The sequence below is a fragment of the Manihot esculenta genome, chromosome 6 (genome assembly GCF_001659605.2).
Source record: "Manihot esculenta cultivar AM560-2 chromosome 6, M.esculenta_v8, whole genome shotgun sequence".
In the NCBI taxonomy this organism is placed as follows: Eukaryota; Viridiplantae; Streptophyta; class Magnoliopsida; order Malpighiales; family Euphorbiaceae; genus Manihot; species Manihot esculenta.
Window position 1 is genome coordinate 24,665,266 of NC_035166.2, and position 27,730 is coordinate 24,692,995.

General features: G+C 42.0%; 2 protein-coding genes across 2 annotated transcripts in view; both read left to right on the plus strand.

Moving 5' to 3' along the window:
• The window catches only part of LOC110617938 (stemmadenine O-acetyltransferase), a 41,700-nt gene extending 17,358 nt beyond the window's left edge, over positions 1–24,342 (plus strand). The window contains exon 3 of the mRNA XM_021760935.1: positions 23,212–24,342. Within this exon, the coding sequence (XP_021616627.1) occupies positions 23,212–24,342 (1,131 nt within the window). The remainder of the gene's footprint in view (positions 1–23,211) is intronic.
• Positions 24,343–25,944: 1,602 nt separating this feature from the next.
• On the plus strand, positions 25,945–27,494 carry LOC110617939 (stemmadenine O-acetyltransferase). The gene has a single exon (XM_021760937.2). The coding sequence runs from the start codon at positions 25,945–25,947 to the stop codon at positions 27,244–27,246; it is 1,302 nt and encodes a 433-aa protein (XP_021616629.1). The 3' UTR covers positions 27,247–27,494.
• Positions 27,495–27,730: the final 236 nt, after the last annotated feature.

Genomic DNA, 27,730 nt, shown 5'->3' on the forward strand with positions numbered 1-27,730 from the left:
ATGCATCAAGATCACTAAGAGCTTTATCAGCCTTCAAGTAATAAAATTTATCTACTTTTATAACATCAAATCCACAATCCTTTTTCAAGTCATCCAATATATCAAAAAATGAGATGAAATCAACATCAAAATTAGGTTTCTCCATGAACCTACCATTTTCATATATTTTATTTGGTGAAAATATAAAATGGCATTCATAATGATACCTCATTGTCTTCTGACTAGTATTCCCTAAAAAAAAAATTGAAGTTAGCCATCTAATTATTTACGAAAACAACTTAAAATTTACAAATCACATAAATATTATTTACCTTGAAAATTTGAAGCCTGATTTTGGTGTAACTCTTGAGTTTCTTGAAAGCTCTGGTTAACATTATTTTCAGTCTCATTTTCCAAGTTAATATTGATGGAATTCCCTTTCCGCAACTTGCATCGTCGAGCCATGATAACATCTGCTTCATGAAAAAAATTGAATATTACACATAGAGGATAAATTAATATAAAAATAGTGAATCAAAGCTTTTTAACAGATGAAAAACTAATGAAAAGTAAATATCAGATGCCTTTCACGTGTTTAACCTAGAACAATTACAATAAAACATTAATTTTAAGACTTTTATAATTTTAAACGTACCTGATTGGATTTGATAGTGGGAGCTTCTCCTTTTGATATTTGACAGAAATTGAAAACTGAATGAATCATGAGTGAGAATGAATCAGTAGCGGCTGTAGGGAGGGAATTTTTAATTTTAAGGTTTTCATTCCCCCAAGCCAAAAATATATATATTAGCAAGCTTATCATTATATTGCCGTCACTAATTGATAGGGTTCCCTTTATTAATTAATATAATATTATTTATTTTTACTTTTTTGTAATTAAAATATTTTATATTTTTAATTAAATAAGCAAAATAAAATAATTTTAATTTATTTAAGCATATTCAAAATAACGCTATGAATTTTTTTTAAAAGAAAAAAAAATCATGACCACACCTTTGTAGAGCTGTATTTTTAATATCAAAATAAATTTATTTTCAAAAAAAAAAACTTCAAAATTAATTTATACGCAAAATACAAATATGTAGGTAAAAAAATTCAAGTATGTAAAAAAAAAATTTTAAGTGTGCCAAATTTGGCATAATTGTGTTTTTTGATTGAATAAGACCCTAAATGTGTTAAATCGTTGGTTAAAAATTTGGATTAATTTTGGTATAAATTTAATTTATATATTGTGGATAAAGAATTTTGGTTTTTTGGTTACCGATTAGTAATTATGTTCAGTAATTAGTAATTCTGTAAGAAATTTTCAATTACCATAATTTCCAAATTTGCTAATTGGTCACGGTGATGGTTATAAAATGCTCACTTTAAGCATATCGCAGTGTAAAGTTCATGTTACTAAGGGTGTGTAGTACCGGTTCTGAAACTGATTCCTAAAAGAAAGCGGTACTAGATAAAAAAAAACGATTCCTGGAAATTAAAATAAAACTTTAATTCTTTACTTAAATTAGTTTAAAGTCAAGAACATTAAAAAAAAAGATGGGACGCAAAATAAACGATAGTGCCTTTCTTACCCCAAAATGTTACACTCATACATTATAAACAAAATTGTTATTTATTAGTAATCATTTATTCAAATATTAAATTAAAATAAAACTTTAATGGTTCACTTTAATTAGTTTAAAGTCAACAACATTAAAAAAATACAATGGGGGCCAAAATAAATGACAGTGACTTGCTTACCCTAAAATATTATACTTGTACATTATAAACAAAATATAATAATTATTAGTAATTATTTATTCAAATATTCATTTAAAATAAAACTTTAATTGTTCACTTTAATTAGTTTAAAGTCAATAACATTAAAAAAGAAATAATGTGGCGCACAATAAACGGCAGTGCATTTCTTACCCAAAATATTATATTGTTAATCATTAGTAATCATTTATTCAAATATTCAATTAAAATAAAATTTTAATTCTTTACTTAAATTAGTTTAAAGTCAAAAACATTAAAAAAAAAGATGAGACGCACAATAAACGACAGTGCCTTTCATACCTCAAAATATTATACTTATACATTATAAACAAACTTGTTATTCATTAGTAATCATTTATTCAAATATTCAATTAAAATAAAACTTTAATTCTTTACTTAAATTAGTTTAAAATCAAAAACATTAAAAAAAAAGATGGGACACACAATAAACGACAGTGACTTTCATACCCCAAAATATTATACTTATACATTATAAATAAATTTGTTATTCATTAGTAATCATTTATTCAAATATTCAATTAAAATAGAACTTTAATTATTCCCTTTAATTAGTTTAAAGACAAAAACAATAAAAAAAAAAACAATCGGGCGCAAAATAAACGACAGTGTCTAAACATTAAAAAAGAAATGAAGGGTGTAAAATAAATAACAATGCTTTTTTTACCCCAAAATATTATACTTATATATTATAAACAAACTTGTTATCTATTAGAAATTATTTATTCAAATTTTCAATTAAAATAAAACTAAAATTGATAATTATAACTAAAATTGATTCATTAATATGTAACTTTTTAAGTTAGAAAATAATTCTCAATGACTTTTCTATCTAAACAAATGGACAATAGAAGAAAAATTGATTGAGAGACAAAAAAAAAACATATTATATGAAATTTTTTAGAACCTCTAAGCATATTTTTTGAACTTGACAAACCAATATATAATACCTAGAGGACCTCAGAGTAATTATCCAAATTATTTTATTAGTTATAGTATTCTATCGTAGTTATATAATTGTGGCTAATTTGATAGCTAATTCCATGACTCTTTGATAATTATAACTAAAGTATCATAGTACTCATACAATTCATTTAGCTACGATGTTGTGGCTAATGATTTAGTAATAGTTATGACAAACATAATTACATTACTAATATTTTTATGTTTCTGCTACAAATTTTTTGTAATGACTAATAAACTGTAGCTAATAAAATAATTATTACTACAATCATATTAGTTTCGTGGCTATTAAAATTATTACATATAATATTAATGTGTTGTGACTACAATGGTAGTAATTGTTACAAAAAAATTAAATTTATAGCTATTATATATATTAGCTATGATATTACTTTGTAGCTAAAATTAATTGTGGTAAATAGTCAACAAATAGTTACATTATATATAAAATAAAACAAAAAATACATATTAGTTATAATTGTTGCATTTTTGTTACTAAATAGTTTAAATTAGCCACAATAGGTTTTTAGCCGTAATAAAATAAATATATTAGCCACAATAATTTTTTTTGTAGCTACGTATCGTAACTAGAGATGTAATATGTTGTAGTGTTGCGACATTCAGCAGTAGTATTGTAACGACCCGAAAATCAGACCGCTACCGGCGCTAGGATCCAGATCGGCTTAAGGCCGTCGGGACCCGTAGCAAGCCTGACATATAACCTGTAAACCTGTATAATCCCATACATGATCCACAATATACATAAAAATTTAAAACTTTTCTTTACATGAACATCAACCAAACTCAACCTGTGCATAAACATTAACATAACATTGATCCCTCTGTGGAATCTCATCAGTGCCCCCAAGGGGTGACATAACATACGTTGAGTTGGTTTACATAAGCATCGTAAAAAAATCTCTAAGATCATGTGTAAAAGGGATAACACAATCTATGGTCAAGCACACACTAACATCCATAAACCTTATTACATAACTATACTGTACATTTACATTACAATTTGATCATGTCCATTGCTAGCTATTACATAAGCATGACTTCTTTACTCTATCCGGACTCCCGCACTATACTGTACCTGCAAGCCTGGGGGTAAAGGGAGAGGGGTGAGCTAAAAGCCCAGTGAGCTGAACTATTAAAACACATTAACACTATGCTCTATGAAATGCATCATAACACAAACAATTCACATAAGGGTTGGGTGAACTTGTCACCAATTAGTCCAAGCTAACATAGTGCCAGGCCGTAGCATGGGGTCCTGGTCTTCCTGTCATACATACATAACTTACCATTATTCCAGGGCCTCCTCTGGGCTCCTGGTCTTCGAGTCCACAATCGTGCCAGGCCGTAGAATGGGGTCCTGGTCTTTCATTTCCGTGCCAGGCCGTAGAATGGGGTCCTGGTCTTCCTGTCATGGACTAATTGGGTCATCCAACATTCACCCACATCAACAACAAATGATGCAATGCGGCATATTCGTGAAACTAATGCAATCATCCTATTGCATAATCATGATGCATGAAACGTGATAAAACATTTAATTTAAAAGATTAAGTTTAGTTCCACTCACCTCTGGCTGACTCTGACAACACCGAAGCAGCTGAACTCACTGCTGGGGTCCTCGGTTCCTTGGGTCCAAACCTACACAGGTGGACTCAAATGAGGGACCAAACGTACATAAATACAACTCTAATATACTCCCCAAAACCCCCTAAAACATCCTGAAAACATCACATAAAAACATGCAAGATATGGCTGAACAGGGCACTTTCGGCGGCAGGTTCGGCGGCCGAAAGTCCCTCCAGAGCCGAAAGTCAGGCAGGTTCGGCGGCACCTTCGGCGGCCGAACCTCCCAGACAGATCCGAAAGTCTGCTTTCGGGGGCAAGCTTCGGCAGCCGAATGCTGCCTCCACAAGGGGGTTCGGCGGCCGAAACTCCCTTCGGCGGCCGAACCTGGTTTCTGCCAGAAGGGCAGAAACTTGGTTCACATGAACTCCTTGCCTCCCAAAACCTCAAATCATGCATAGATCTCAACCAAAACATGCATACAAGTTCCTAGGGGTCTCAAACAGTCATATACCCCAACTACAACACTTCAAACACACACCATCAACACACATTGTTCAAAACATCAAAATAACCCATAAAATGTAATACCCGGCTAGACTCCGGTATCGGAATTCCTACCGTCCGGCGGAATCTCGGATGTCGGAAGCCTCTAGTAGGGTAGAAACATGTTTTCATAAAATGATTTAATGTTTTTCATGGTTTTAAGTGTGTAATTAAATGAGTTTTTGCATGAAAAAGTCATAGGAGGAAAACCTAGGTTCGGCCGCCGAAAGTCAAGTTCGGCCGCCGGACATGCATGCGTTTTGGAGGCACGTTAGGCCCCCGAAAGCATGAGTTAGGGAAGTTCAGGTTCGGCCGCCGAAAGTCAAGTTCGGCCGCCGAAAGTCAAGTTCGGCCGCCGAACATTGCATGGATGCGGAGGCACATTCGGCCCCCGAACGTGGCCTGGCCAGCCACTATAAAAGGGTCCCTTAGCCGAAAATGGGCGAGCTTTTTCTCCCCATTTTGGCCAAGGTGAGCATTCCGCCATCCTTCCCCAATCTTGAGTTTTTCCTTCCTTTTTCCATGATCCTTACAAGTTTATAACTTTGGTTTTGAAGATCTTTGAGCTTAGAACGAGTTTTAGAGCTTGGAGACCAAAAGTTGGAACTTCTCCCATCTCCAAGTTTAGATCTCCTCAACCCTCGATCTTCAAGAGGTAAGAGCCGATCTTAAGCTCAATGTATGATTTAAACAAGTTTTATGAAGTTTTAAGGGGTAGAATGCATGTTAGGGGATGTGTTGAACCTATGGGTTTTTGATGACTTTTTGAACAATGTAGCTTGATTGTGTGTGATTGAAGTGTTGTAGATGGGGTATATGCATGTTTGAGGCCCCTAGGAACTTGTATGCATGATTTGGTTGAGATATATGCATGATTGGTGGGTTTGGAGACGAAATGTGCAAAAGGAGCCGAGTTTCTGCCCTTTGGCAGAAACCAGGTTCGGCAGCCGAAGGCACTTTCGGCCGCCGAACATGGCTGGGGAGGCAGGCCTTTCGGCTGCCGAAGTTGCCCCCGAACAGAGACTTTCGTCTCTGTCTGGCACTTTCGGCCGCCGAAGGTGCCGCCGAACCTACCTGAGTTTCCTCTCTGTCTGGGACTTTCGGCCGCCGAAGGTGCCGCCGAACCTACCTGAGTTTCGTCTCTGTCTGGGACTTTCGGCCGCCGAAGGTGCCGCCGAAAGTGCCCTGTTCAGCCATTTCATGCATATCTCTATGTGATATTTTCAGGATGTTTTAGGGGGTTTTTGGGGATTATTTTAGAGTTGTGTTCAAGTATGTTTGGTCCCTCATTTGAGTCCACCTGTGTAGGTTCGGACCCGAGGAACCGAGGTCCCCAGCAGTGAGTTCAGCTGCTTCGGTGTTGTCAGAGTCAGCCAGATGTGAGTGGAACTAAACTTAATCTTTTAAATTAAATGTTTTATCATGTTTCATGCATCATGATTATGCTATAGGATGATTGCATTAGCTTCACGAATATGCCGCATTGCATCTATTGTTGTTGATGTGGGTGAATGTTGGATGACCCAATTAGTCCATGACAGGAAGACCAGGACCCCATTCTACGGCCTGGCACGGAAATGAAAGACCAGGACCCCATTCTACGGCCTGGCACGATTGTGGACTCGAAGGCCAGGAGCCTAGAGGAGGCCCTGGAATAATGGTAAGTAATGTATGTATGACAGGAAGACCAGGACCCCATGCTACGGCCTGGCACAATGTTAGCTTGGACTAATTGGTGACAAGTTCACCCAACCCTTATGTGAATTGTCTGTGATATGATGCATTTCATTAAAGCATAGTGTTAAAATGTTTTATAGTTCAGCTCACTGGGCTTTTAGCTCACCCCTCTCCCTTCACCCCCAGGCTTGCAGGTACAGTATAGTGCGGGAGTCCGGATAGAGTAAAGAAGTCATGCTTATGTAATAGCTAGCAATGGACATGATCAAATTGTAATGTAAATGTACAGCATAGCTATGTAATAAGGTTTATGGATGTTAGTGTGTGCTTGACCATAGATTGTTGTATCCCTTTTAATACATGATCTTAGAGATTTTGATGATGTTTATGTAAACCAACTCAACAGATGTATGTTACCCATTGGGGACATTGATGAGATTCTACAGAGGGATCCATGCTATGTTAATGTTATGCACAGGTTGAGTTTGGTTGATGTTCATGGAAAGAAAAGTTTTAATTTTTATGTATGTTGTTGATCATGTATGGGATTATACAGGTTTACAGGTTTTATGTCAGGCTTGCTACGGGTCCCGGCGGCCTTAAGTCGACCCGGATCCTAGCGCCGGTAGCGGTCCGATTTTCGGGTCGTTACAGAATGGTATCAGAGCCCTAGGTTCATATGGTCGGACCTAGAGTGTCGGGCTCATAGATGTTATAGAAGGTCAAGCACAATAGGAAAGATCATGTCCACTAGGATAGGATGTGGAGTCCTGTCTTGTATGATGATGTGAAATGCCATGATGATATGCATGTGCATTAATGATATGCTATGATATGTGGTGTGTGTGATGCGGGTTCATGTGTGCCCACATGAACCATATGATGCTAATGTTTGCTTGTGCTGTGTACTGTTTTTCAGAAAACAGGATGAGGGGAACTCGTCGATCTGCACGATTGACTGGAGTACCACCTGAGGATGAGGGCATGAGCGCCCGTCCTCCAGCATTGCCTAGGGCAATGTCAAGCAGGTCCAACCGAGACAGAGCAGCAAGAGACCCTAGAAGGTCTCTGGATCTGGGTAGGAGCAGATCAGTCAGAGGGACTGTTCAGGGAGGAGCATCAGAGGATATGGGGGATGATATGGACGTAGATCAGAGGAGGGATGCCAGTTTGGGAGTCAGTATGTCAGAAGAAGGAATGGGAGAGTCCGAAGAGGCACTCAGGCCTCGGGATTTGTACAGCCACCTCACTACCCACACTTCTCACAACACCCTGGGTATTCGATGGGAGGTACATCGGATTACCCTAGCTTCACTCCTTATCCCACACAGATGCCGTACCCACCTTACTACCCACCATACTCTCAGTACCCAATGTATCCACCCCCACCATACTATCCAAATCCAGTAAACCCTACCTCAGAAAATGTTGCACCACCTCCACCACCTGCAGAACCAGCAGCCCCAGTTGCTCAGCCATCTAGACCTAGCTCAGCCAGTGGGAGCAAGGTTAAGATGACTGACTACATGAAATTGGGTGCTCCCCAGTATGAAAAAGGGGATGACCCATTTGTGTACCTTGAAAGGGTTAAAGTAATCACCAATGAGATTGGGGCTGATGACAGTAGAGCCATTCAGATGGCCGGGTTCACGCTTAAGTGCAAGAAGGCACGAGAGTGGTTCAAGAATTATGTGAACCCGAGAGTGGACAGCATGACTTGGGAAGAGTTTGCAAACGAGTTTGCAGGATGGGCTTTTCCCGATAGTTTAAGGGAGCTGAAGATGATAGAGTTCGAACAGTTGAGGCAGACGGATGAAATGGGTGTGGAGGAGTTCACCGACAGATTTTTGGAGCTGTTGCCTTTTTCTGGGCAGAGTCTGGACACAGATTCGAAGAGGTCAAGGAGGTATGTTATGAAACTCCATTCCAGGTATTCCTCCTTGATTCAGTCAGTGGACAGGGAGAGCTTCCATGCCATAGTAGATATGGCCAGGAAAATGGAGGCCAGTGCCATTGTTCAGGGGACCGTTAAGCAGTCAGTGGCACAGTCTTCCGGTTCTAAAACTCCAGGTGGGGGAAGATTAGATCCCTCTACCCTGAGTGCAGCAGCTTCAGGCAGTAAGAGATGGGGTAAACCCAAGGGTAAGAAGAACAAGTTCTGGAATAAAGTCAAGTCTAGTCTGGGATTTGGGAGTGGCCCAAGCTCTGGTGCGGATAATGCAGTTTGTGCGAGGTGTGGTAAGCCACACAGGGGAGTATGTCGGCTTGGGACGAACACCTGTTTCAGATGTGGTCAAGAGGGGCATATGGCTCGAGATTGTCCAAGAGCAGTCCCGATGGCCCAGTCCCAGCAGACAGCTTCAGGCAGTGTAGCGCAGCCAGCAGCTCCAGCCATGACTCAGGCCAGTGGCAGAGGTAGAGGGAGAGGGGCAGCCTCTTCCTCAGCGGGTTTCAGAGGTGAAGGTCCATCAGCTCCAGCACGGATCTTCACAATGACACAGCAGGAGGCAGATGCATCTAACACCGTGGTGGCAGGTAACTTAATCATTGGTTGTTCAGATGTGTATGCCTTGATGGACCCTGGTGCATCTCATTCTTTTATTGCTCCGAGAGCCGTGGGGAGGTTAGGTCTGATGACTTCTGGGTTAGAGTGTCCTCTCTGGGTCAGTGGACCCAAGTGTGATCCATCAGTGGCAGAGTCAGTCTGCCAGTGTAGTCCTGTGTTTGTTGAGGGAAGATGCTTGTCCGCCGACCTAGTGGTTCTAGATTTGACAGATTTTGACGTCATTCTAGGGATGGACTGGTTATCTACCCATGGTGCTACCTTGGACTGCAGGGACAAGGTAGTTAGGTTCAGAGGTCAGGATGGGTCTGAGGTTGTCTTCAGAGGAGACAGGAGGGGTACACCTAGAGGTCTGATATCAGCTCTTCAGGCTCGTAGGTTGCTTAGGAAGGGATGTCAGGGGTATTTGGCTCATGTGAGAGAGCTTAGCAGTCAGGTTAGAGAGCCCGCCTCGGTGCCAGTGGTGAGAGAGTTCTTAGATGTGTTCCCAGACGAGCTGCCAGGTTTACCGCCTGCTAGGGAGATAGAGTTCGAGATAGAACTGATGCCTGGAACCCGACCGATCTCTATCCCTCCCTACAGGATGGCGCCAGCAGAATTGAAAGAGTTGAAGGAGCAATTGCAGGAGCTGGTAGACAAGGGCTTCATCCGACCGAGTACCTCACCCTGGGGTGCTCCCGTTTTGTTTGTGAGAAAGAAGGATGGATCCCTTAGACTTTGTATCGACTACAGGCAGTTGAACAAAGTCACTACCAAGAACAAGTACCCATTGCCAAGGATCGACGATCTATTCGACCAGCTAGCAGGAGCGGGTTGTTTCTCCAAAATAGATCTGAGGTCCGGGTATCATCAGTTGAGGATCAGGGAAGAGGATGTTCCAAAGACAGCTTTCAGGACCAGATATGGGCATTTTGAGTTCCTTGTGATGCCGTTCGGGTTAACCAACGCCCCTGCAGCCTTCATGGACCTCATGAACAGAGTATTTAGCCAGTACCTGGATCACTTCGTTATTGTCTTCATAGATGATATCTTGGTGTATTCCAGGAATGCAGAGGAGTTTGCTAGGAGTTTGGAGGCTGAGAGCATGAGTTGTGCTCGGATTCTACCTTTCTGGAAAATCCAGGTTCGGCCGCCGAAGCAAGGTTCGGCCGCCGAACCCCTTGTGGAGGCAGTTTCGGCTGCCAAACCTTGCCCCCGAAAGCTAGGCTTTTGGGTGAGAAAGAGACTTTCGGCCGCCGAAAGAGGAAGTTCGGCCGCCGAAAGTGCATGAGTTTCGTCTCTGGATGAGACTTTCGGCCGCCGAAGGTGCCGCCGAACATGCATGAGTTTCGTCTCTGGAGGGAGGTTTCGGCCGCCGAACCAGCCGCCGAAAGTGCCCAGTCCAGCCTTCTTTTTGCCCATTTTTCCATGCATGCCTATGATGTTGTAGAGGGGTTTTGGGGAGATAATAAGAGTTATGTTTAAGTAAGTTTGGTCCTCATTTGAGTCCACCTGTGTAGGTACGGACCCGAGAGACCAAGGAGGCCCACAGAGTTAGGGTTTCAGAGACTGCTCAGCAGGTGACAGAGGTGAGTGGAACAGAACTTTATTTTAAACGTTAAGCACTGTTTAAGCATGATTCATGCATCATTAATGCCATGTTTATGTAGGATGTTTTGCATTAGTATACACCAAGTTGATGTATTGCATTATTACTTGTATATGTGGATTGGACCGAGGCGATCTCAATAGCCCATAAGTCTGTCATTCTTGTATGACCTGTGTGAGCTCCTTTGGGGCCGGGCATGTACCTTGGATGAGTCCTGTGTGAGCCCTTATAGGGTCGGGCACCATGAGTAGTTAGTGAAAGACCTGTGTGAGCTCCTTTGGGGGCCGGGCACTGACAGAGGGAGTTTTGGGATCATGTCCAATCCGAGATGTGAAATGTTTGTGCAGTGATCGCATCATATGACAACATGTTTTAAATGTGATTTTTTATAGATTCCGCTCACTGGGCTTTAGCAGCTCATCCCTCTCCCTCACCCCATTTTACAGGGCCTCAGAGAAGAGAAAGAGAAAGAGATAGCAAGGGTAAAAGGCATATGTAATAGTATAGAGTAGTGGACATGATAATGATGTACAGTACAGAGTTTATGCAATGTATAGAAATGATGTAATAGTAAGTTATGTACTGAGTTATAGAATTGTGCTTGGCCCTAGTGTATGTTTATCCCTTTGCACATGATCATTTTATGTTTATGTTTGATGAGTGAGATAATGTTGTTATGAGAGCTAGGCTTGGTGCATGGTAGTATTTCTATCTCTGTAGTTACTGTATGGTACCATAGCAGGTATCACTCTTCGAGTGCATACAGACAGAGCATGCATAGCCCAGGCTTAGCTGATGAGAAAAGTTTCAGTTATACAGAAAGAAAAGATAGTCAAGCAGAAAAAAAAAAAAACAAAGAGTAAGTAACAGTGTTAAGCTTCAGTATGATCATGTATGGGATTTAGCAGGTACTCAGAGTTGACAGTAGGCTTACTACGGGTCCCGGCGGCCTTAAGCCGATCTGGATCCTAGTGCCGGTGATGGTCCGGTAAGCGGGCTGTTACAGATTGGTATCAGAGCATAGGGCCTCTAAAGTACGGTGTGCTGAGCTAAGATGCTCAGGGATTAGAGATATCTCACATCGGAAAGAGGTTGTTTTAGAGGGCAAGCACAATAGGAAGATCATGTCCACTAGGATAGGATGTTGAGTCCTGTCTTGCTGTGTTATGCCATGACTTTATGCATGTGCATTTATGCTATGATATGTTATGTTATGAGTTGCGGGTTCATGTTGTTACATGGATCCTATGATGTTAAAGTTTATGTTATGTTTTCAGAAGCTAAGATGAGAGGAACCCGTCGATCAGCTAGATTGACTGGAGCTCCGCCCGAGAATGAGGGTATGGAAGGGCGTCCCCCTGCTTTGCCAAGAGCTATGTCCCAAAGGGCAGGCAGAGAAAGATCATCAAGGGACCCTAGAAGGTCTTTTGATGAAAGCAGGAGGGAGACAGAACAGAGAAGAAGATCTAGTGATACAAGGGAAGAGATGGATGTGGATCCAAGAAGGGATGGAGGGTTAGGTGTTGGCACTATGGAGGAGGATGTGGGATCATCACAGGGAGGCGGTCAGGCCTCGGGGTATGGTTATCCACCCCCAGGTGCACTCTTCGATATTATGGTGGTTCCAGAGGACTTTCACCATCGGGATCTCCTTGTTCCTTAGCTTTCTGATCTGGGTGTCAATGATCCGCACTGGTTGTTCTACATACGTGAGATCACCTAGGATCTCCACATCTGGTTCGCTGAGAACCTATTCGGATCTGACACAAACTTTCTTAGCATCGAAACATGGAAGACTGGATGGATTCTTTCCATAGACCTAGGCAAATCAAGCTTATACGACACATTTCCGACCTTCTGCAAAATCTCAAAAGGTCCAATGTACCGCGGAGCCAGTTTACCTTTCCTCCCAAAACGAACCACCCCTTTCATTGGAGACACCTTCAACAAGACCAGATCCCCCTCCTCAAACTCTATGTGCTTCCTGCGAATGTCTGCATAGCTCTTCTGCCGACTAACAGCAGTCTTGAGCCTCTCTCTGACGATGGGCACCACTCTGTTCGTGATCTCTACTAACTCAGGCCCTGCTAGGGACCCTTCTCCAACCTCTTCCCAACAAACTGGTGACCTGCACTTCCTCCCATACAGAGCTTCATATGGGGCCATCCCTATGCTAGCATGATGACTATTGTTGTAAGCAAACTCCACTAAGGGTAGATGTTGCCTCCAAGATCCGCCAAAATCTAGCACACACATTCGAAGCATATCTTCTATGGTCTGGATGGTCCTTTCTGACTGTCCGTCAGTCTGTGGATGGAAAGCAGTGCTAAAGTCTAATCTCGTGCCCATAGCCTCTTGCAGACTTCGCCAAAACCTGGAGGTAAACTGGGGTCCTCTGTCAGACACTATAGAAACAGGAGCCCCATGTAACCTCACAACTTCCTCAACATATACCTGCGCTAGCTTGTCCACAGAGTAGCCACTCCTGACAGGAATGAAGTGAGCAGATTTAGTCAGTCTATCCACAATCACCCATATAGAGTCTAGTCTGTTGGACGTCGCCGGTAACCCCACTACAAAATCCATGGCTATATTCTCCCATTTCCATTCTGGAATCGGCAGTGGGTTAAGCATTCCAGCCGGCTTCTGGTGCTCTAGCTTCACTCTTTGACATATCTCGCAGGCTGACACAAACTGTGCCACTTCTCTCTTCATTGCTGGCCACCAATACACTCTCTTCAAATCTTGATACATCTTGGTGGCTCCAGGGTGAATGCTATATCTCGCATTATGAGCTTCCCTCATAATGTCTCCTTTCAAACTGATGTCGTCTGGTACACATAGTCTATGCCCGTATCGGAGAATCCCTTGGTCGTCGAATCTGAACTCTTCGCTCTTGCCTGACTGAACAGTCCTGGCAATCTTGACCAACTCTGGATCCTCATGTTGTTTCTGAGCCACCTGCTCCAGAAACACGGGTGTAACTTTCATCTGTGCAATCAAAGCACCTGTACCAGTTAACTCTAACTGTAGCCCTTCCTCAACTAACCTGTAGAAGTCCTTCACCACCGGCCTCCTTTCTGCGGTAATGTGAGATAAACTGCCTAGTGATTTCCGGCTTAAGGCATCGGCTACAACATTTGCCTTTCCCGGATGATACTGGATCCTGCAATCATAATCACTAAGCAATTCTACCCACCGTCTCTGCCTCAAGTTTAACTCTCTCTGACTCAGGATGTGCTGTAGGCTCTTATGATCGGTAAAGATCTCACAGTTCACCCCATAGAGGTAATGCCTCCACATCTTGAGTGCAAAGATAACAGCTGCCATCTCAAGATCGTGTGTTGGATAGTTCAGCTCGTGCTTCTTCAGCTGTCTAGAAGCATAAGCTATTACTCTGTCATTCTGCATTAACACACAACCCAATCCCACTCGGGACGCATCACAGAACACTGTGAAGTCTTCATCACTAGTAGGCAGAGCTAACACCGGTGCTGAAGTTAATCTTCTCTTTAACTCTTCAAAGCTCTCTTCACATTGGTCAGACCATGTGACTCTCTGGTTCTTTCTGGTTAATCTGGTCATAGGAGCCGCTATCTTAGAGAAGTCCTGAACGAACCTCCTGTAGTAGCCTGCCAAACCCAAGAAACTCTTGACCTCTGTCACTGTGGTGGGTCTAGGCCAATTGGCTACAGCTTCTATCTTCTTGGGGTCCACTGCTATACCTTGATCTGACACTACATGCCCCAAGAATGAAATGCTCCTTAGCCAGAACTCACACTTGGAGAACTTGGCATATAAACCATGCTCTCTCAAGGTCTGCAGGACTATCCTCAGATGATGGGCATGCTCCTCTTCATTCCTGGAATACACCAAGATATCATCTATGAAGACAATAACAAAGTGATCCAGGTATTCTCTGAAAACTCGGTTCATGAGATCCATGAATGCTGCAGGGGCGTTAGTCAACCCGAACGGCATCACTAAGAACTCATAATGCCCATATCTGGTCCTGAAAGCTGTCTTAGGTACATCCTCTTCCCTGATTCTCAGCTGATGATAGCCCGATCTCAGATCTATCTTAGAAAAACAACCTGCTCCTGCTAGCTGGTCGAATAGATCATCGATCCTGGGTAGAGGATACTTATTCTTGGTAGTGACTTTGTTCAACTGCCTGTAGTCGATACAAAGTCTAAGGGATCCATCCTTTTTCTTGACAAACAACACGGGAGCACCCCAGGGTGAGGTACTTGGACGGATGAAACCCTTATCTACCAACTCCTGTAGCTGCTCTTTCAACTCCTTAAGCGCTGCTGGTGCCATCCTGTAGGGAGGAATAGAGATCGGTCTGGTACCAGGCACTAACTCGATCTCGAACTCTATTTCCCTATCAGGTGGTAGTCCTGGAAGCTCATCTGGAAACACATCTGGGAACTCTCTGACTACGGGCACTGAACTGGGGTCCCTAACCTGACTGTCTAGCTCTCTCACATGAGCTAGATACCCCTGACATCCCCTCCTGAGCAACCTACGAGCCTGTAGGGCTGATATCAGACCTCTAGGCGTGCCCCTCCTGTCTCCTCTGAAGACAAACTCAGATCCATCCTCATCTCTGAACTGAACTACCTTGTCTCTGCAGTCCAAGGTAGCACCATATGCAGATAGCCAATCCATCCCTAGAATGACGTCAAAATCTGTCAACTCTAGAACCACAAGGTCAGCTGGAAGGCATCTACCATCTATAAATACTGGACTATGTCGACAGACTGTCTCTGCCAACGATGGATCACACTTAGGACCACTGACCCATAGGGGACACTCTAACCCAGACGTCATCAAACCCACTCTCTCTATGGCTCTGGGAGCAAAAAAGGAATGCGAAGCACCAGGGTCTAACAAAGTATACACCTCAGAACACCCAATGAGGAGATTACCTGACACCACGGTGTTAGAAGTGTTTGCCTCCTGCTGTGTCATCGTGAAAATCCGCGCCGGAGCTGACGGACCTCCACCTCGGGGACCCGCAGATGAAGAGGCTGACCCTCTCCCTCTGCCTCTGCCCTGCGTCATACCTGAAACTGGTGGCTGTGGCATGCTAGCTGGAGCTGTCTGATGGGATGGTGCCGTGAAAGATGCCTGAGGGCACTCACGAGCCATGTGTCCCTCCTGGCCACACCTGTAACATCCTGTAATCCCAAAGCGACAAACTCCTCTGTGCGCTTTCCCGCACCTATTACACACTGGAACCTCTGAACCTGAACTCATGCCACTGCCTAATCCCAGACCTGCTTTAATCTTATTCCAGAACTTATTCTTCTTCGACTTCTGCGTGGAACCACTCCACTTCTTACCACTGGAAGTTGCTGCACCCTGTGAAGAGGGATCTGACTTACCCCTACCTGGGGTCTTAGAACCAGAAGACTGTGCCGGCTGCTGTTTCACTGTACCCTGTATAATGGCACTAGCCTCCATTCTTCGTGCTAAATCCACCACGGTGTGGAAACTCTCCCTCTCGGCTGCATGGATCAAAGAGGAATACCTGGAATGCAGTTTCATAGCATACCTCCTAGCCTTTTTCTGTTCCGTATCATAGGCCTGTCCTGCATACCGCAGCAACTCCAGAAACCTGTCAGTAAACTCATCAATACTCATATCCTCTGTCTGCTTGAGCTGCTCAAACTCTATCATCTTTAGCTCTTTCGAACTATCTGGAAATGCCCATCCGGCAAACTCATTAGCAAACTCCTCCCAAGATATGCACAATGCCCATCATCTGAGGTTGGTTCTACAGACCTTGAGGGAACATGGCTTGTATGCCAAGTTCTCTAAGTGTGAGTTCTGGCTGAGGAGCATTTCGTTCTTGGGGCATGTAGTGTCAGAGAATGGTATTGAGGTGGACCCCAAGAAGACAGAAACTGTGGCTAACTGGCCTAGACCCACTTCAGTGACGGAGATCAGGAGTTTCTTGGGTTTGGCAGGTTACTACAGGAGGTTCGTTCAGGACTTCTCAAAAATAGCAACTCCTCTGACCAGACTAACCAGGAAGAACCAGAAGTTTGTGTGGACCGACCAGTGCGAAGAGAGTTTTGAAGAGCTTAAGAAGAGGTTGACTTCAGCACCAGTTTTAGCTCTGCCATCTAGTGATGAGGACTTTACAGTCTTTTGTGATGCGTCCCGTGTGGGACTGGGTTGTGTGCTTATGCAGAATGAGAGGGTGATTGCTTATGCTTCTAGGCAGCTAAAGAAGCATGAGTTGAATTACCCCACACATGACCTTGAGATGGCAGCAGTAATCTTTGCACTCAAGATGTGGAGGCACTACCTCTATGGGGTAAAATGTGAGATCTTTACAGATCATAAAAGCCTGCAGTATATCCTGAGTCAAAGAGATTTGAACTTGAGACAGAGGAGATGGGTAGAGCTGCTGAGTGACTATGATTGCAAGATTCAGTATCATCCGGGTAAGGCGAATGTCGTGGCAGACGCCCTAAGCCGGAAGTCACTAGGCAGTCTATCCCACATCACGGCAGAGAGGAGACCAGTGGTGAAGGAGTTTTACAAGCTCATTGAGGAATGTCTACAGTTGGAGTTGTCTGGTACAGGTGCCTTGGTCGCTCAGATGAAAGTGACACCCGTGTTTCTGGAGCAGGTGGCTCAGAAACAGCATGAGGACCCAGAGTTAGTGAAGATTGCCAGGACTGTTCAGTCAGGCAAGGACAGTGAGTTCAGATTTGACAATAGGGGGATCCTCCGCTATGGGAGTCGATTGTGTGTACCAGATGACATTGGGCTAAAAGGAGACATTATGAGAGAGGCTCATAATGCAAGATACAGCATTCACCCCGGAGCCACCAAGATGTATCAAGATATGAAGAAAGTTTATTGGTGGCCAGCGATGAAGAAGGAAGTGGCACAGTTTGTGTCCGCCTGCGAAGTATGTCAGAGGGTGAAGCTGGAACATCAGAAGCCGGCTGGAATGCTTAACCCGCTACCTATTCCAGAGTGGAAATGGGAGAATATAGCTATGGACTTCGTAGTGGAGTTACCGGCGACGTCCAACAGATTGGACTCCATATGGGTGATTGTGGACAGACTCACCAAATCTGCTCACTTCATTCCTGTCAGGAGTGGCTACTCTGTGGACAAGTTGGCGCAGGTGTATGTGGATGAGATAGTCAGACTGCATGGGGTTTCTGTTTCTATAGTGTCAGATAGAGGGCCCCAGTTCACCTCCAGGTTTTGGCGGAGTCTGCAGGATGCCATGGGTACTAGGTTGGATTTCAGCACTGCCTTCCACCCCCAGACGGACGGACAGTCGGAGAGGACCATCCAGACTATCGAGGATATGCTTAGAATGTGTGTGCTGGACTTTGGCGGTTCTTGGAGGCAACATCTACCTTTGGTGGAGTTTGCCTACAACAACAGCCATCATGCTAGCATCGGGATGGCTCCATATGAAGCTTTGTATGGAAGGAAGTGCAGATCACCTGTTTGCTGGGAGGAAGTTGGAGAAAAGGCCTTGGCAGGGCCTGAGTTAGTAGAGATCACCAGCAGGGTGGTACCCATAATCAGAGAGAGAATTAAGACGGCTGCAAGCAGACAGAAGAGTTATGCAGACATCCGCAGAAGGTTAGTAGAGTTTCAGGAGGGGGATCTGGTATTGCTCAAGGTGTCTCCAATGAAAGGAGTGGTTCGCTTCGGGAAGAAGGGTAAACTAGCCCCACGGTACATTGGACCCTTTGAAATCTTGCAAAAGATTGGGAATGTGTCGTACAAGCTGGATTTACCTGCTTCGATGGAAAGAATCCATCCGGTTTTCCATGTTTCAATGTTGAGAAAGTTTGTGTCAGATCCGAGCAAGGTTCTTAGTGAGCCTGATGTGGAGGTCCAAGAGGATCTCACCTATGTTGAACAGCCAGTGCGGATCATAGACACCCAGATCAGAAAGTTAAGAAACAAGGAAATCCCGATGGTGAAAGTCCTGTGGAACCACCACAACTTGGAAGAATGCACTTGGGAGACACGGGAGTCTATGCTCCAGCAGTATCCTCATCTCTTTTAAGGTTAGTCTCTATGTATTTCATGTATGTATGCTATGTTGTTTGTTACGTATGTACTAGTTGAGGAACATTCAGGGACGAATGTTCTTAAGGGGGGGAGAATGTAATACCCGGCTAGACTCCGGTATCGGAATTCCTACCGTCCGGCGGAATCTCGGATGTCGGAAGCCTCTAGTAGGGTAGAAACATGTTTTCATAAAATGATTTAATGTTTTTCATGGTTTTAAGTGTGTAATTAAATGAGTTTTTGCATGAAAAGTCATAGGAGGAAAACCCAGGTTCGGCCGCCGAAAGTCAAGTTCGGCCGCCGAACATGCATGCGTTTTGGAGGCACGTTAGGCCCCCGAAAGCATGAGTTAGAGAAGTTCAGGTTCGGCCGCCGAAAGTCAAGTTCGGCCGCCGAACATTGCATGGATGCGGAGGCACATTCGGCCCCCGAACGTGGCCTGGCCAGCCACTATAAAAGGGTCCCTTAGCCGAAAATGGGCGAGCTTTTTCTCCCCATTTCGGCCAAGGTGAGCATTCCGCCATCCTTCCCCAATCTTGAGTTTTTCCTTCCTTTTTCCATGATCCTTACAAGTTTATAACTTTGGTTTTGAAGATCTTTGAGCTTAGAACGAGTTTTGGAGCTTGGAGACCAAAAGTTGGAACTTCTCCCATCTCCAAGTTTAGATCTCCTCAACCCTCGATCTTCAAGAGGTAAGAGCCGATCTTAAGCTCAATGTATGATTTAAACAAGTTTTATAAAGTTTTAAGGGGTAGAATGCATGTTAGGGGATGTGTTGAACCTATGGGTTTTTGATGACTTTTTGAACAATGTAGCTTGATTGTGTGTGATTGAAGTGTTGTAGATGGGGTATATGCATGTTTGAGGCCCCTAGGAACTTGTATGCATGATTTGGTTGAGATATATGCATGATTGGTGGGTTTGGAGACGAAATGTGCAAAAGGAGCCGAGTTTCTGCCCTTTGGCAGAAACCAGGTTCGGCAGCCGAAGGCACTTTCGGCCGCCGAACATGGCTGGGGAGGCAGGCCTTTCGGCTGCCGAAGTTGCCCCCGAACAGAGACTTTCGTCTCTGTCTGGCACTTTCGGCCGCCGAAGGTGCCGCCGAACCTACCTGAGTTTCCTCTCTGTCTGGGACTTTCGGCCGCCGAAGGTGCCGCCGAACCTACCTGAGTTTCGTCTCTGTCTGGGACTTTCGGCCGCCGAAAGTGCCCTGTTCAGCCATTTCATGCATATCTCTATGTGATATTTTCAGGATGTTTTAGGGGGTTTTTGGGGATTATTTTAGAGTTGTGTTCAAGTATGTTTGGTCCCTCATTTGAGTCCACCTGTGTAGGTTCGGACCCGAGGAACCGAGGACCCCAGCAGTGAGTTCAGCTGCTTCGGTGTTGTCAGAGTCAGCCAGATGTGAGTGGAACTAAACTTAATCTTTTAAATTAAATGTTTTATCATGTTTCATGCATCATGATTATGCTATAGGATGATTGCATTAGCTTCACGAATATGCCGCATTGCATCTATTGTTGTTGATGTGGGTGAATGTTGGATGACCCAATTAGTCCATGACAGGAAGACCAGGACCCCATTCTACGGCCTGGCACGGAAATGAAAGACCAGGACCCCATTCTACGGCCTGGCACGATTGTGGACTCGAAGGCCAGGAGCCCAGAGGAGGCCCTGGAATAATGGTAAGTAATGTATGTATGACAGGAAGACCAGGACCCCATGCTACGGCCTGGCACAATGTTAGCTTGGACTAATTGGTGACAAGTTCACCCAACCCTTATGTGAATTGTCTGTGATATGATGCATTTCATTAAAGCATAGTGTTAAAATGTTTTATAGTTCAGCTCACTGGGCTTTTAGCTCACCCCTCTCCCTTCACCCCCAGGCTTGCAGGTACAGTATAGTGCGGGAGTCCGGATAGAGTAAAGAAGTCATGCTTATGTAATAGCTAGCAATGGACATGATCAAATTGTAATGTAAATGTACAGCATAGCTATGTAATAAGGTTTATGGATGTTAGTGTGTGCTTGACCATAGATTGTTGTATCCCTTTTAATACATGATCTTAGAGATTTTGATGATGTTTATGTAAACCAACTCAACAGATGTATGTTACCCATTGGGGACATTGATGAGATTCTACAGAGGGATCCATGCTATGTTAATGTTATGCACAGGTTGAGTTTGGTTGATGTTCATGGAAAGAAAAGTTTTAATTTTTATGTATGTTGTTGATCATGTATGGGATTATACAGGTTTACAGGTTTTATGTCAGGCTTGCTACGGGTCCCGGCGGCCTTAAGTCGACCAGGATCCTAGCGCCGGTAGCTGTCCGATTTTCGGGTCGTTACACCTGGTTTCTGCCAGAAGGGCAGAAACTTGGTTCACATGAACTCCTTGCCTCCCAAAACCTCAAATCATGCATAGATCTCAACCAAAACATGCATACAAGTTCCTAGGGGTCTCAAACAGTCATATACCCCAACTACAACACTTCAAACACACACCATCAACACACATTGTTCAAAACATCAAAATAACCCATAAACTCAACATATACCCTAACATGCATTTCTACCCATAAATCTTGCATAAAACTTACTTAAAACACATAAGGAGCTTAAGATCGGCTCTTACCTCTTGAAGATCGAGAGGGAGACGACCTAAACTTGGAGATCCACGAAAATGAGCTCCTGAGTTCCCAAAGCTCCAAAACTTGGTTTAAATGCTCAAAACTTGCAATGTGAGTTTAAAATTCAAGAAAAATGGAAGAGATTTGGAGGAAGAACACAAGAGTTGCAAAGGGAAGGTCGGAAGCTTGTTGTGGCCGAAAATGGGAGAAAACTCACCCATTTCGGCTAAGTGCCCCTTTTATAGGTGGCTGGCCAGGCCACGTTCGGGGGCCGAATGCGCTCCCGCATCCATGCAATGTTCGGCGGCCGAACTTGACTTTCGGCGGCCGAAACTGGACTTCCCTAACTCATGCTTTCGGGGGCCTAACGTGCCTCCAAAACGCATGCATGTTCGGCGGCCGAACTTGGCTTTCGGCGGCCGAACCTGGGTTTTCCTCCAAGGACTTTCATGCAAAAACTCATTTAATTTCATACTTAAAACCATTAAAACATTTTACAAAAACATGATTTTACCCTTCTAGAGGTCTCTGACATCCGAGATCCCACCGGACGGTAGGAATTCCGATACCGGAGTCTAGCCGGGTATTACAAGTATGCCCAGTATATTCACAAAATTGACATACCACATCAGGTCGATAAGAACCTTGACCTCGACCACCAGAGTAAGAACCACGACCACCACGTCGATTTCCAGAATAATTGTAGTTTTGTGGAGATCGATTATAATTGCCATTCTGATTTTGTGAACGCCCTCTAGAATGTTGAGTGTAATTGACAGTAGCAATCACTTGTGACGTAGCTGAAACAGTTGTGGAATCTTTTTCTTGTAAGGATCGTTCATGATCAGTAAGTTTTTCAAAGAGATCAGAAAAGGTTATTGGGGTTTCACAAACTTTTAACGCAACAACTATGGGACTGTAATCATCTCCCAATCGCGTGATAATATAAACAATTAAATCATCATCACTCACCGGATTCTGGATAAGAGCAAGCTCATCTGCAATAGCCCTCATCTCATTGAGAAAAACAGCAATCGGTTTGGTTCCCTTAGAGTTCTGTGCTAATTTAGTCTTTAAGAACAAAATTCTAGAACGAGAAACATTAGCAAAACTCTGGTGAAGCCGATCCCATGCTTCTTTGGCAGTATTGGCTGAAGAAATCAAGGGTTGAATAGTATCGGAACAACTTCCTAAAAGAGATCAAGATTTGATCTTGTCGAAACTATAAGGCGAAAGCTGGGTTGGCTGTTTTGTTTTTTTCAGAAAGAAATTGTGATGGTGCAACCCGTGAACCATCAATAAAATCAAGTAAATCAAGACCAATTAAGGTTGATTGGATCTGTTTTCTTCAAATAGGAAAATTCTTCTGAGTAAGTTTAATAGGAAAATGCGTTAGAGCATTTAATTGAATAACAGTAATAGATGACGAAGCCATTAATTAAAATTTAAGAAAATTGGATCAGAAAACTCGTGAGAGCAGATTGCGGCTCTGATACCATATAGAGAAAAGGGTTTTTGTATTATTTACTCAACATATTACAGAAACTTATATAATACAAGTCTACAACTAACTAAATACAAGATAAGTATACAGCTATAACTTAAATACTAAAAATAAGTATACAACTATAACTCAAATACTAAAAATAAGTATACAGCTATAACTCAAATACTAAAAATAGATAAAACTGTTATAGTTAGTCTTTATCCTTAATATCTACAACTAACTAAATACAAGATAAGTATACAACTATAACTCAAATACTAAAAATAGATAAAATTGTTATAGTTAGGTTTTATGCTTAATAGAAATCTCATCGCCTGAAAACATCCTTGTCAAAGACATTAACCCACTACTATCCTTTCGCTGGACGAATCAAGGATGCCTTTTCTATTGACTGCAACGATAAAGGTGCTTCATTTATTGAAGCTAATGTTGCTGGAAAAATGTCCGTGATACTTGACGAACCCGACATAGATAAGTTGGAAAAGCTACTACCATGTAACCCATATGATGTTTCACCTGAGAGAAGCTCTCAGGTAATCTTAGCAGCCCAAGTGAATCACTTTGATTGCGGTGGAATGGCAGTTAGTGTTTGTTTTTGGCACATAATTACTGATATATCAGCAGCGTCGTCCTTTCTCACTAGTTGGGCTGCAATTGCCAGGGGTTCCGGTGACGATATTGAAGGTGTGATCTTTGATTGCACCTCGCTTTTCCCTCCACTAGACTTGCAAGGTTTTTCGTATTGTGAATCCCGCAAAGAGGACTTAAGTAACATTATGGTGAAAAGGTTCGTGTTTGATAGCTCGAAGTTAGCTGCTCTGAGAGAAGAAATAGCCAGTAGACCGTGTTTGGATCCTCCAACACGATTTGAGGCTATAGCAGCCCTCATTTGGAGAGCTGTGATAGCTGAAATCGAAGAAAAAAATAAAAATAATGGGACAAGTATTGCATCCATGCCGGTGGGTATGCGAAAAAGAATGAATCCACAGCTACCAAAGCTAGCAATTGGAAACATGTATGAAGTAGCATTGGCTTATTTTTCCAAGAATGATGAGGAACTGCCAGACTATAATGGTTTAGCAAGAAAGCTTCACGAGTCAATAGGGAATGTAAATAATGACTATGTGAAGAAGATCCATAGTGATGGTGAATACATGCAGCGTCTGAGCAAAATAGGCCGGGAGTTCGGCGAAAACCCTACATTTGCTTTCAGTAGTTGGTGCAAACAACCATTATATGAGGTTGATTTTGGGTGGGGAAAGCCCAGTTGGGTAGTCACTCCCTTGAAACTTTATAAGGTTGCCATTTTTATAGACACCAAGGATGGTGAAGGAGTAGAAGCATGGGTATCGTTGCCTAAAGAAGATATGGTGAAGTTTGAACAAAACCCTGGAATACGTGCCTATTCATCTTTCAAGCCGAGCACTAAATAAATAGTATCATAAATTTATTTTTTTTTTAGAATTTAATCACTTTGTTTGTAATAAGAACGTCTCATACAAGCATAACCTGTTTTACTATGAGACACAAAATATTTAATAATAAATCAAGAGTTTTAATATATTATGTATATATTAAGTTGGAGAAATACTTATTTAAATTCGATCGATAATGATTTAAAAAAATAGATATATTCACTTTAATATTTTTTTAAATTTATAGTGAAAGGGTCATTTAAAAAAATAAATCACTTTAACATGCAACGAGAACACAATTTTTCTATGGAAAATGATTTTATCGCTTTTATATCACTAATACTTTTTGAAGTTTATACAACAGTATCACAGCAGTAAATATAAAATTATTATTTTTAATATTAAAAAAATAACAATTTTACAGTAATTTAAAATTATTACAAAATATATATCTTTTTATTACATATAGAATAATATATTTTAATAAATAATTTATTTTTTATTTAATAAAATTATATTTTTTATTTATTATAAAAAATATATAAAATTTTATATTACAGTAAAAATATATAATTTAAATTTTAAACCGTTACCGTTAATCCGCCATGATTAGCATTAATATATTGCAGAACATTTTTGTTATGTGACCGGCCAATGTTTGGACAACAGGACAAGCACAGCAGGTGTACAGGGCCTGGAAACAACATAAGATGATTTTAATCAAGTCATCAAATATGTCATATTCTCTGATTTATCCTTGAAAAAGAAATGAAGGAACTAAGCAAAAACTTTGTATCTGTTCGTAATAGGTGTGCTTATGACAGCATATATCATTGGCTATAACCAGAACTCTTGGTCTGTTTCAAGCATCCAGCCTCATGTATTAGAAAGTGTCGTTAATTATAATTAAGACGTTGTAGTAATATTTGTATTCTTAATATAATAATTGAATATTTATTATTGGCTTCATCGATGTTATGGAATGCAATCGGAGTTGAAGCAATGTCAAGTACGTGCCGGAATTCCCGTATGTATGGGATGCGATCTTTGTTAAATAACTTGCATATCTCCCTCACATGCAATTATTGACGAATATGATGATTCCTCCCACTATCCCCTGTTCTCAGGCTACCTTCTTATTCAGGTGCAATAATTTACTAAAAATATAAGTAAAGCCACGATGCAACTATAAAATCAAATTTCAAGTTGTCATATCGTTTAGAACAGGGTGTGCAATGGCTTCAATTCGTCATTAATTTTTTTAATCCCTCAATAGCAAATAGTCTTGTGAAACTTCTTGTCAAAGTATCTCCTTAGCAAGAGAATGGTTAATCTTGCATTGATTCACGTGAGCAAAAGCTTATATATACAAAGGAAGTATCCAGCTGATGTGGTGAGCTGGCAGTAACCAAACCAAAACAGTTAAAGTAACTATAACAAAACTAACTAACACAGTTACAATATAACTAACTTAAATACAAAATAGGCTAGCTAACTATTCTTTCTTTTACACTTCTTCTATATAATGAACTTCATATCTAGTTTCTTTTATCAGACAAAGCCCTAGCTACTAAGTACGTACTTTAAAACTACAGATTGTTTATTTGCTTTCCAAGAAAAATGGAAGTTCAAATCATTTCAAAAGAAATTGTCAAACCCTCTTCTTCAACGCCACAACACCCAAGAACCTACAACCTCTCTCTTCTTGACCAAATAGCTCCTCCAATTTACGTACCCATGATTTTCTTCTATTCATCAACCGGTGAAAGTTCCTGCAAGAAATCTCACCACCTCAAAACATCCTTGTCAAAGACATTAGACCACTTCTATCCTTTCGCCGGACGAATTAAGGATGGTTTTTCTATTGACTGCAATGATGAAGGTGCTTCATTTTCTGAAGCAAATGTAGCTGGAAAAATGTCCTTGATAGTTGACGAACCCGACATAGATAAGTTGGAAAAGCTACTACCTTGTAACCCACGTGACGTATCACCTGAGAGAAGCTCTCAGGTAATGCTAGCAGTCCAAGTGAATCACTTTGATTGCGGTGGAATGGCAGTGGGTGTTTGTATTTGGCATATAATTGCTGATATATCAGCAGTGGCGTCCTTTCTTACTAGCTGGGCTGCAGTTGCCAGGGGTTTCGGTGACGATATTGAAGGTGTGATCTTTGATTGTACCTCGCTTTTCCCTCCACTAGACTTTCAAGGTTTCTCGTATTGTGAATCCCGCAAAGAGGACTTAAGTAACATTATAGTGAAAAGGTTCGTGTTTGATAGCTCGAAGTTAGCTGCTCTGAGACAGGAAATAGGCAGTAGACGGTGTTTGGATCCTCCCACACGATTTGAGGCTATAGCAGCGCTCATTTGGAGGGCTGTGATGGCTGAAATTGAAGAAGAAAATGAAAATGAAACTAAAACTAACGAGACAAGCATTGCAGCCGTTGCGGTGGGTATGCGAAAAAGAATGATTCCACAGCTACCAAAGCTATCAATTGGAAACATGTATGAAGTAGCACTGGCTTATTGTTCAAAGAATGATGAGGAACTGCCACACTATAATGTTTTAGCAAGAAAGCTTCACGAGTCAATAGGGAAGGTAAATAATGACAATGTGAAGAAGATCTGTAGTGATGGTGGATACATGCAGCTTCTGAGGAAAATAGGCGAGGAGTTGGGGGAAAAACCTAACTTTGTTTTCAGTAGTTGGTGCAAAAGTCAATTCTATGAGGTTGATTTTGGGTGGGGAAAGCCCACATGGGTAGGCACTGCCTTAAAACTTTATAAGATTGCCGTTTTCATGGACACCAAAGATGGTGAAGGAATAGAAGCATGGGTGTCCTTGCCTAAGAAAGATATGATGAAGTTTGAACAAAATCCTGGAATACGTGCCTATTCATCTTTCAAGCCAAGTACTAAATAAATAGTATTATATATATATATATATATATAGAATTTGATCAGTGTGTTGTTTCGTGATACTCTACAAGTCATGAGACTATCTATCTATGTGTAATAATTAAGGACATCTCGTAGAAACACACAACCACAAAGTGTCTATGACACAATAAAATATTTAGATGCTTGGTCTCTGTATTGAGTAGGTTATTATGCTTGGAAAGAGCTGGTTATGTGGAGGTGTACTGTTAATTATGCTCACTGTTTAATGAAGCAGCAGAACAATTTCTTAACAGATTTCCTGAATTAATTAATGAGCTAGAATCTAAATAAACACTTGTCATAAGGATTTGGGTAAGTGATTAGGCAATTAAAAAACCTTCAATGGTGGCACTTAATGCTCTTTAGATTCTTAAAAATTTTCTGTCTATTTATTTAGTTAAAACAAAGTAAAGCTACATAAAGCGCAAAAAGAAAAAAAATATATCAATTTTTAGAGCTTTTGTCAA

Bases quoted from the DNA above. Each gene is read 5' to 3' on its own strand.
- LOC110617939 (XM_021760937.2), top strand. From the start codon at position 25,945: ATGGAAGTTCAAATCATTTCAAAAGAAATTGTCAAACCCTCTTCTTCA.